General features: G+C 55.4%; 1 protein-coding gene across 1 annotated transcript in view; it reads right to left on the reverse strand.

Annotated features, from left to right (window-relative positions):
- Positions 1 to 8,577, reverse strand: part of JPH3 (junctophilin 3) — a 46,151-nt gene extending 37,574 nt beyond the window's left edge. Inside the window, exon 1 of the mRNA XM_084215029.1 lies at positions 7,330 to 8,577. Coding sequence (XP_084071155.1) covers positions 7,330 to 7,711 — 382 coding nt within the window. The 5' untranslated portion in view covers positions 7,712 to 8,577. The remainder of the gene's footprint in view (positions 1 to 7,329) is intronic.
- Between the last annotated feature and the right edge of the window lie 2,689 nt (positions 8,578 to 11,266).

Below are 11,266 nucleotides of genomic sequence, written 5' to 3' on the forward strand. Positions count from 1 at the left end.
TGCCTGGGTGCAGAATGAAATCTGCTTTGAGGGCCAGTAAATAAGAAAGAATTACAGATCGTGTCAGCGTGGTCAGCTTGTACCTCTGAGGGCAGGGAGCCTCCATCTAAAGGAATCAAGCAGTGGAGGTGCAGGGTTTGGATGAGGTTTGGAAGGAGATGGCTCTGGAAGGGGTAGGGATGGGAGCAGGGATGGGTTTGGAACAGCCAGAAGCTCTGCAGGAGCAGGAGCTGGGGGCTGCAGGGAGGAGATGGATTTCTACAGCCTCACGCCTCCTCCTCCTCCTCCTGCTCCTCCTCCTTCTCCTCCTCCTCCTCCTCTGGATGCAAATAACAACACAAGTATTTCTGGCTGAAATCCCATGGAACAGGGATTGCTGAGCCCTTCACTTTGGGGAAAATCACTGGGAAATCACAGGTGGCAAGAATGTTCATCAGGGGAGTATGAGCCCCATCCCAAACATGAGGAGACATCTGTGTCCTCACTGCCTGTCCCAAGGATACTCTGCAAGCAGCAGGTGAAGGCTCCTCCCTCATGGGAAACATTTAAAAAAATAAAAATCTTGTGTAGAAATTAATGTTTTCCAAGAGGTTTCAGATATTTGCTTCAAGGGGAAAATCTCTGTTCCTCTGTTCCTCAGGAAAAACCAAGCCTGTCCTGAGCATCTCCTCCCTCTGCTCACTGCTGCTGCATCTCCTGCTTCCCCAAACCTGTTGGGACGTGCCTTTTCCAGCCAGAATTCAAGGAAAGGCTTCAAAAACCCACAATAAAGACAATCAAATCTTGGCTTCACTGATTCTGATGGGGCTCATGGTGCCTCTCAGGCCAGTTGTGATTCCTCTTAAAAGCTCCAGGTCCTGCAGGCAGGGGAAACACAACTTTTAAATGGAAACAACCAAAGAAAGATATTTCATATTGTCTGTCCTGGGAGTGGGAAGGGCTGGGTTTGTCAAGAGGGAAAGTCAAGGAGGCATCATCCCCATCATCCCCTGGTGAAATGGGGCCAGGGTTTTCCCAGGGCAGCTGGATCCCTGCAGATTCAGCTGGGCCAAAAGCAGGATGAGGTTTTATCCCCAGGGATGCAAACCACTTCAGGATATTGCTCAGCACCTTTATTAAGGCCAATGTGTCTCTCTCAGAAGGCAGAGTGAAATCAGGCTAATGCTGATTGCCTTCATCCCCCCTGCTCTAATCCTGCCCCACACTCTGGGATCTCTCCTGTTCCCAGCAGAGATCCAGGAGCAAGGGCTGATTCCAGCCTCTCCCAGCCTGAGGGCCCTGCTGGGTTTGGGGGGCTGCATCCCCCCAGGCGTGGGAGGTGCTCAGAGGGGTGGGATGAGGCTGAGCTCCCCCTGGACCAGGGCTAGGAGGCTGCTCCAGGAGGGTTTATTTATTCCCTGTGAAACAAATCATGGAATCACAGAGAGGTTTGGGTCAGAAGGGACCTTAAAGCTCATCTCAACCCACCCCTGCCACGGGCAGGGACACCTTCCACTAGCCCAGACTGCTCCAATCCCCTCCAGCCTGGCCCTGGACACTTCCAGACCCTTATTCATGCCAGGGAAACACCTTGCAGGCCCCAAGTGATGCCCTGAGCAGGAAATGATACCTTTGTAGTGATCATCTTCTGGTGGAAACCAGCAAAATGAGGGGCCTTGCTCTGGCTGTTCACTCATTCATGAAAATTCATGATGCTCTGCTGTGTGCTGAGAGTGAGTGGAACCTCTTCAGGGAATAATGTTGGGGAAGCAGTGGCTGTTCTTAGGGAATGCTCATGCATCCAATGCAATTTTAAAGGATTTTTGATGCATAGGCCAGAATCTGTCTTTGAAAAGCCAACATCAAGCCCCAAAATATAAACATTTGCCTTTCAAGTTTTGTTTTCTGCAAGCTCATGAGGTTTTTTTTTTGGTTAAAAATACTCTAATTGTGAGTTAAACACAATTCACAAGCTGAATCCAGGGGCAAATGACCATCAGGACTCCCCTGTAACTCCTGCAAACTCCTGCCAAAAAATCCTTCTTTCTCAGGAGTTCAATCAATGCCAAAACCAGACCCAAAGAGACCAAAAATCTCCCAAGGCAGATGCTAAACCCCAGAGTTCACCCCCAGGAGACCATTCCCAAGCTCACCCTGCCCAGCTCCTCCATCTCCAAGTCATGCCTGCTTTAATACAGCTCATTCATCTACGTCAGCGTTACCTGACTCAAAGCATTCAAAATTCATCAGGTTCATTTTAAAATCGAGGCATTTTTAAACAGAAGGCATTTTTAGCTCTTGTCTGCTGCTTCCCAAGCCTGGAAGAATGACTTTTCTGCAATAGCCTGGGTGGAAACCTTGCTTCCAAACCGAAGCTGAAAATCTTGCAAAATCACATGATTCCACAAGCTGGAGCTTCTACAGGGGGAAAAAAAAACGTTCAGCTCCAGGAGCAGATGTCACCCAACCACGAGGAGCCCCATGGGATATCAAATCACATGCAAATATCCTGAGATTTGCATTCAAAGCCATGAGAACCCACCCCAGTGCAATGACATGAGCGCTGTGCTTCAGGGCTGAGGGCAGCCTCTGCTGTGGGTCAGGGAGAGGGGCTCGGTGGGCTCCCCAAGGCTGGGGTCCTGCACAGCTCCCTGGAGAATCTCAGCCTGGCTAAAAGACTCGGGAAGATGGAGTGAGGGTCTGAGGCCTGTCTGGCAATTTCTGTCTCATGTTCTTTTCTCCGAGGTCAAAATCCTTCTTCCTCTGTCCTGAGCTGTACCTGAAACTAAGCAGCATGTTCCAGTGAGAGAAGTAATTACCATGAGTTCATAGCATTCATTTTTAATGAGGCTGGTCAGAATCTTCATTTAGTATTTTGATTCATTTTTCTGTGCTCGGCAGCTCCTGACGTCTCCGGCTTTGCTCTCCCAGAACCACTGCAAGCAGCTTCTAGACCCAACCCAGACAGTGAGAAGGTTTCTATCACCAAAATCCTGACTTTTAAAACTGATTCTCAGGTTCTGGGGGGCTGTTGGGAGCAGCTCTGGCTGTGTCTGGGCGCTGCAGGAACGGGAGGATGGAGGATCAGGGCGCTCCTGTATTTGCTTGTTTCCGCCCACTGTTTGAAGTGCATCAACAATTCCTTCCCGGCAGCAAAACAAGGCAGAGCTGGTACTTTTAAGGTAATTCTGACATCCGTGCTATGAATAGATCCTGAGGGAAATTTGCCCTCTCTCCTGGGTTCCCTGTGCAGGAGCTCAGGGGAAGGCAGGGCTGGGGAGAGGCACCAGGCCCCTGGCACTGTGGAATCTGGGAATGGTTTGGGGTGGAAGGGACCTTAAAGATGTCCCATTCCAACCCTCCTGGCTGGTGGTGGCTCATCCCAAAGCATGGCTCTGCTCAGGTGAGGGGATGCAGCCCCTTCAAGGCAGGCAGGTCCCAGCCAGCATTCCTGCTCCATCCCCCCGGAGCAGCCCTTTATGCTGGCTTTTGGGAAACATTCCATGCTTTTCCCCTCCTCAACCGCTCCCCAGCCATTTGGTGGGTAGCTCCTGGTGCACCTGCTAAGAGAGGTGTCACCAGTGCCACTGCAGGGGTGGGAAAGTGGGACATGGAGCAGGACAGGCTGGCAGGGCCCCACCCCGGCTCCGCTCCCCTCTCCCCACGGCAGGAATATTTCCCAGCCCGGGCCAAGAAAACCCACTTGCCTACTCAGCCAGTGCTAACAATGCAAACACTAATTATATTTCCCTCACCTATCAAAGGATGATTCATTTTAGGTGAGTGGGCACGGAGATTACACAAGATGAACAGCACCGTGCGACCGCCCGGCCTTTTCGGGGTAGCCCTCCCGAGAAACAAGGATTTAGGGAGGGTGGGACATTCAGGGTGGGGACAGGGCTGGCAACAGGGTGAGGCTGGTTGACAGCAGGCACCTTCAGCCTGTCCCATTCCCGCAGGGATGCTGGGCAGTGGGTGCCCAGGATGGGGCTGGTCCCATCCCAGAGCCCCCATCTGGTTTAGGATCCCAGTTGTTCAGCTGGGAAGAGGTGGGAGGAGGAGGAAAACAGCATTGCTAGGGATGGAAAGGGCAAAAACAGATTTGAGGCTTCCTTCAGCCACCCCACCTCACCCACCCCCACCAAAGCCATGATGGTTTCAGCAGCTCAACCCAAACCCAACGCGGAGGATTCCCATGGGAAGTCTGGAGCTACAACTCCAGCTGTCCCCGGGGTGAAATCACTGAGATCCCCAAAGTATCCCCAGCAGGAAGCAGCTGTGATGTCTCCTGATCTCCAGACCTGATCAGAAGAGGGTCTCCAACCCTCTGCCCCAGGTGCCCCCGCTCCAGTGCCAGCATCCCCAGCCCCCCAGAGGTGCTGATCCCGGTGGCCGCAGCCCCTTTCCCCCGGAGCAAGGAGCAATCCTGCTCCCCCTGCGGAGCTGGGGTGAATCAGACAAGTGCTCCAACTCCAGCACCCGAGCGCAGCCATCCTCGGGAGCCTGCTTTATGTAACATCAGGTGCTCTGGAGGGGGGCAGGAGGGTTTTTGGCAGCAAGACGAGGCTGTACCAGCAGCGCTGGGATGTCTGAGCGCGCGAGGCCGCGGGGACAGCGGGACGGCGACGAGGCCGCGTGCCAGGGACGCCGGGCGACGCGTGGGCCCCTGGGAGAGCGGCGGGGATGGACACCGATCCCCCGGGCTGGGGGAGCGGGATTTGCTCTCCCGGGGGTCAGGGAGCGCGTGGGAAGGGCGTGGGGGGCTGCTCGGCGTGGGGGACGCGCGTGGGGCGCGCGGCGTGGGAGGTGTGAGCTCGGCAAGCTGCGCGCGGGGGCAGCGCTGCCTGCGGGGCTGGCGGGAGCCCCCGGGCCACCGTGTGCCACCCCCGACACCCAGCAAGGCCCAGAGTCCAGCAGGGACACCAACAACCCTGGGGCAGGGGCAGGGTGCCCTTCCCGCTGCAATGGGAAAACCGGAGCAAATCCCGGGATTCTGGGGCTCCCCGAGGCTCGATGCGCATTTAGGGCCCCAGCACCAAGCCAGGGCTGGGGAGCTAAAAAAAAAAAGATGTGCAAGGGATGAATATTTATCTGTGGGTGGCAAGTGACAGATGCTGGGGCGAGGATTCTTGGATACTTCGGTTTGCTGGAGGTAATAGCTGGAATAGATTAATGAGAAACATCCTTCCCTACAGTTGCCTCCCCGGTGCCACCGCTCCCGCACACAGCGGCCTCTGGGACCCAAACACACAAAGTTCAGCAAGGCTTGGTGTCCAGAAAGGCTGGAGATGCCCAGCTTTGGTGGTTTCCACCCAGAATGGAGCCAGGCAACTGGGAAAGGGACGTGGCCTCCGGGTGCTGGGAGCTGAGTTGGTGAAAGTGGCCTTGGAGGTGGCTGTGGCCCAGCTGAGGTGGGGGAAGCTGGTGTGGAGGAGCATCCACAGTTACCAGCACTCTGCATTTCCCCAGCACGGCATTCCTTCCTCCTTGGAAGGTTTGCAGAGTCCCACGGGGAGCATTTTGCCACAGACCCTGCCCTTTCCCAGCACTGCTCCTCTTCCCTCCTCCCGAAATCACAAACACGCCACGTCGCTTTTGGGTCCCCGAGCACCGGGAAGCCAGGCTGGCCTGACAAGATGGAAGGAAAAGCTCTTTGCTTCTGGTAGCTTCTCAGAAAACGCTGAAACTGCTGCTAAGCCACCCTAGGGTGGGGATGCTGCCCAGGTTTCCCTAAAAAAAGCTGCGCTGCAGAGGATGGGGAGTGCGCTGGGGCGGGGGCACGTGCGTGGCCGGGGACAGGGCCAGCCCTGCAACACCCAGCCCTCAGAGACCTGTAGTTAGTCCAGACTTGTGTCTGTCCTCCCTCAAACCTCCCAGGCAGGGGCTGGGTGCCAGGAGGAGACAGCACCCACGTTGGGAGCAAGCAGAACCCCCCCCCACGGCCCCTCCTGAGCGCCTCGGATGTGGGAGACGGCGACGATTCCCTGCCCAAGCTTTATTTTTGACTGAAGGACTGCTGGGATTTATCCATGGCTTCCAAACACACACCCGGCACATCCCAGCTCAGTCCCCAGCATCCTCCCAGGCAGCTGAAACAAAAGGTTGCAGCTCTCTTTTTCTCTGGGAGAAAACAACCGGCACCAAATTATCATTAAAAATCCCGAGGTGATTCCACCTCTCCCTGCGAGAGCACAAAAAAAAAAAAAAGCAGCTGCAGGTGAGGTTTAACCTCCCCTCCCTGTGCAACCACAAAGCAGCAAACTGGGCTTTCCAGAGCAAGGTCTTGCAGCACCTTTCGGCAAGGCTGCGATGGAGCTCCCCGACGCTGCAATTTCCTCACCGGAGCCGTATGGAAAACCATAACATCCTAAAAATAACCCGAGAGCCTGCTTTAGGAGGCCACCATTCCCGGGAAAAGCAGGGGCCAGCGGAGCCCAGTGCCCCCCAGCTGCTGGCAGGTAGGCCTGCCTCGGATTATGGTGGCAATTCCCATTGTGGAAGTAGCCCCAACCCAGGGGAGAGGATGATACAGCCACTTACAGCACGGCACCAGCTGTTTCTCCCAGTTCAGCCCTAAAGCTTGTTAGCCCAGCAATTTTTTTGGGTTTGATCGCTCCAATTGGGTTTTCTTGTTTTTCCTCTAATCCCAGTTTCCCCTCAGCATCTCGTTAAGCCGTGTTGACGGCAGAGAAGAGCTCTGGTGATCCCTCTGAGCCCCTACGCTAAGCATTAAGCCGTAAACTAGGAATGTAAGACTCTTGTCTGAATTAAAGTCTTTTCCCTGGCATCGTTGAGCGTGGGGCTGCCTTTGGAGGGGCTGGAGGAGGAGCAGAGCCCCCCACCCCTGCTGGGAGCTCTGGCAGCCCTGGAGCTGCCCCATCCACCCCTGTTTCCCCCCCCACACACACACTCGCCTCCATCCTGCCCCGCGTTGTTCCCATGCAAATCCTACAGGTTCCAGTGGTGCAGTCAGAAGTGCCAATCCCATGTGCAACTTGGGTTGTGTCCCCAAGGCCTGGCCCACCCCGTGCTCCGACCCCTCTGGGCCAGAGCTGGGGGTCCCCCCACCAGCACAGCCCCTTCCACATCCCAAAAACCTGCCTGAGGAGAGGAAGGAGGGAGGACCCAGCGCGCAGAGACCCCATGGAACATTTGGGGCTACCTGTGGCAAAGAGCTGGGCCGGTGCCACGCTGGGCTGGTTCCTTCTCTCCTGCAGGGTGGGAGCATCCCTTGATCCAAGGCAGCAGGTTGCAAACTCCCAGAGTCCAACCCAAACCCCGCTGGGAGCATCTCCCCACCACCCTCCAGCCCGCCTGCCCCAGCCAGGAAGGGATCAATGCATCACCTACCTCCATCCGAGTAGGTCTCTGTCCCGTAGCCATCCTGTAATCCATTGCTCCAGGTGCCTTCGTACTTGGCCCCGTTTCCAGTGCATTCCCGGACCCCGTACCGTCCCTTAAATCCATGGGTCCACTCTCCTTTGTACACCCACTTCCCTTTGCTCTCCATGCCAATGCCATGGCGCTTGCCCTGCGCCCAGGTGCCCTGGTAAGTGTTGCCACTGGGCCAAGTGTAGACCCCCAGCACCTCAAAGCCGTGACTCCAGGAGCCCGAATATTCACCTTGACCCTTCGGGCCGGTACAGATTCCATGGCCATGAGCCTTTCCGTCCTCCCAGCCTCCACAGTACGACCCTCCATCGTCAAAATTAAACCTTCCCCCACTGGACATGCATGTAATTCGGTTTGCAAATCTCCCAAAAGGTGAAAAAAAAAAAAAAAAAAAAAAAAAGAAGGAGGGGGGAAGAATAGGAAGAAATGCAGGAAATAAAATGCGAACGATGACTTGGGGAAAAAGAAATAAATAAAAATTTTAAAAATTAAATCAAATCGAACTCAATTGAAATCATGCACCAGATCCAGGGAGCTGCTTAAGCCAGTTTCTTGTGATTATTCATTCTCTGGGAGTATGTTGAGGATCAGTTCTCTCTTCCCCTGCTGTGGAAACAGGATCATTAAAAAAAAAAAAAATAGCAGCAAGAACAGCAGCAGCTATTGGATTTTGGTGCAAACGACTCCACCTAAAAACCATCCAAGGCAGGGAACGGGGGTGGGGGAAAAGGAGAAAAAAAAAAAAAAAAAAGAAAGGAAAAAAAAAAAAAAAAAAAGAAAAAGAGGCCAAATGCCAAGAGAAGGGAAAGAGGAAAAAAAAAAAAAAAAAAAAAAAAAAAAGGGGAAAAGCGAGCGCTGGGCAGCCCCGGGGGGAGGAGGATGCTCAGAGCCCCCGCGGAGCCCCCCGCCGCCGGCCGGGCTGGCTGGGGCGCAGGGCCGGGGGCAGCGGCGGGCGCGGCGGCATCGCGGGGCTCGGCAGCAGCAGCGGCAGCAGCAGCAATGCGGTGCCTCCTCCGCCGCCCTCCCGCACGGCTCCCGGCCGCTCCCGCACCGCGCACGCCCCGCGCCCCCTCCCGCCGCCTCCCCCGCGCCGCTCCCGCCGCAAACCTCAGTGCCGGGGGGCCGCGCTGGCCGCGCCCGGCCCAGCCCGCATCCCGGCCCGAGGATGCTCCCGGCGAGCCCGCTGCCGGCCCCGGGGGCTGCGGGGCGCTCGGGGGGCCTGGGCTCGCCCCGCCGCCTCCCCCCCTTCCTCGGCGGCTCCCTACGGGGATAAATCCCGCTCGTTAATGAGCAGGATCCTGGGCTTTCTGCTCTGCCTCGGCTCCCGGCGCCGGGCTCAGGGTGGATTTAAAGAGACAGGAACTGCGTCGCCTTCGCCTCGCAGCCCAGCAGGGCCGCAGCCCCCCGCAGCCTCCCGGGATGCTCCCGCATTTTTATTTATCCCTCCGGCTCTCCCCAGCCCGGCCCCGCCGCTCGCCCACGGCTCCCGCGGGGCGGAGAAGGGCCGGCATCCCCCGCCGGGCCGGGGGTCCCCGCGGGCAGGTGGGCGGGAGGACACCGGGAACGGGCCGGGCGCCTCCAGCGCCGGCTGTCCGGGCAGAGCCCGCTCGGCGGCGGCCCGGGCACGCCGCAGCTGCAGCACGGGCTGTTGTTTATTGATGGAGAGGCCGCGCTGTGCTTCGCTCCGGGCTGGGGGCAGCGCTCCGGGCTGGGTCCCGATCCGCTGGGCTGCTGCTCCCCTCCCTCCAGCACCGCGCATCCCACCGGGGTCCTCCCAGCCCATCGGGACGCCCTCCGCGCTCCGCTCCGCAGATATCGGGGGGTTTTTCTCCCTGTTTTTTTTCTCCCTGGGTTTTTTCTCTCCTGGGATCCTCCCCAGGCTCGCGTTGTGCCCCTGGAGCAGGCGGGGTCCGGCTCCGCTGGTGCATCCCCCTGGATCGGAACGTGCCGAATCTTTTTGGCAGCGGGATGCGTGTGCGGGTCCGTGTGCCTGCAAATATCGATGTATTTGTGTTAATACACCGGGGGATTCACGCACCAGTATTAAAGGGGGAGCTCTGCCGGAGAATGATTTAAAAGATGCTCACAAGTGCTTATAAAGCAAAACCTGGGAGATGGAGGCAAAACTCAGCTCTTCCACAAAATCTTGGATTTGCATCCTGCCATCGCCACCAGCGTTACTGGAGTGGGGGTTTTCAGCCAGACCCAGCCTGGCCAGGACTCCAAGGAAAAAAAAAAAAAAGAAAACCAAAACAAACAGTGTAACTGCTGGCGATGGAAACCCGCGGGATTCGGGCTGTGCATCCCCTCTGGAAAGACTGCTTGTGCTCGGTACCTGCCTCACTGCCCACCCACCGGCAACTTTCAGGCTGTGTCTTCCCACTCAGTTGTTTTTTTTTTTTTCTCTCTCTCGATGCATTTTCTTGTCCATCCATGGAAACACATCACCACCCTCCTCTGGAAGAAAACCTTCCTCTCTCTCTCCCTCGGAGCTGGAGGGAAGAGATGCAACTGGAGTGGGTGGAAATTTTCCCACTGAAGCATTTCTTTCCAGTAGAAAATGTCTTTTCAAACTACCCCGAGTCCTTTGTGAATGCAAGAGCTGTGCTCATTATACATTGGGGGGCTTTATTGTTTCCTTCCCTAAAAATCCCACACTCCAGGTGCTGCGTTTTTTGCCAACTGCAAACTCCCCTTTTTTTTTTTTTCCCCACAGAGGGAGGATTTGGGTGGGAACCCCCAAAGTTTCCAAGAAAAACACCAGAACTGAAGTTGCTTAAACACATATAAAAAATTTGGCAGGGAACAAAAGAAATTCCAGCCCCCTTCTGTTGCTTTCTCAGTAGTTTTAGACAGTTATAGTCGTTTTACATGTTAATTAGCCAGTTAATTATTGGCCAGCTGTTCTTTTGGGGGGATTTGGTGGGATGGAGGGATCTGAGGCAGGCACCAAGGTGTGACAGCCCTCTGACCAAGGTGGGACGCTGCTCCTCATAAAGCAGGTGCTTAAAATAAGAGCAAGTTTAATGGCATCTGGTGAAAAAGAAACTCCCAACAATCTGCTGAATGAAGAAAGGAGAATGGGATCTACTATTAGGATGGTGTGTGGCTTTGAAATTAGGGTTATTTTGGGAACAGCACCTTTGTAGCTGAGGAATGGGCAGGTTCCACTCTAAAAATGCATCTAAAAATCTTCTGGTCTTGAGCTGATTTAGGTTTCCTGGGGTGTTCCCTGTCTGACATGGCTGGAGCAGTGGGTTTGGTCAGAAAGGGACATTCTGGTCATTAAAGGGTTTAAGGTGGGCTCCATAAATTTCCAAAAGCCACATTAGGAGGCAAAAAAAAGCAGATTGGAAGTGTCCAAGGCCAGGTTGGATGGGGCTTGGAACAAGCTGGGATAGTGGAAGGTGTCCCTAAGGGGCGGAATGAGCTGAGTTGTAAAATCCCTTCCAACCCAAAGCTGAGCTGGAAAATCCCTTCCAACCCAAAGCTGAGCTGGAAAATCCCTTCCAACCCAAAGCACTCCACGATTCTCTGACTGTGGGAATGCCAGGTGAGGGGCTGGATGAAGCCTTACTGGTGCCAGGGGAATCGAGGTGTGGTGGCCAACCCTGGCACTGCTGGCTCTGAGCTTATCCCCAAATAAACCTACTTTTCCCAAACTTTCTCCAAAAGTCAGGGTTTTGTTTAAAATAAAAACTCCTGCCCCAGTGAGCAGCCTTGGGAGTCCTCTCCAGACCAGTTCACATTTCCTCAGTGCTGCTGATGTGCAGGAGGCTGAGGGAGAGGAAATTCCAGATTGGATTTCAAGCAGCCCTGAATGCCAGCGGGCTTTTCCCTCCTGCCATGCCAGGTCAGGAAAGCTGGGCTGCAGGATTTCTCCAGGAGATGTGAC

The sequence above is a fragment of the Fringilla coelebs genome, assembly GCF_963513975.1.
Source record: "Fringilla coelebs genome assembly, chromosome: 14".
In the NCBI taxonomy this organism is placed as follows: domain Eukaryota; kingdom Metazoa; phylum Chordata; class Aves; order Passeriformes; family Fringillidae; genus Fringilla; species Fringilla coelebs.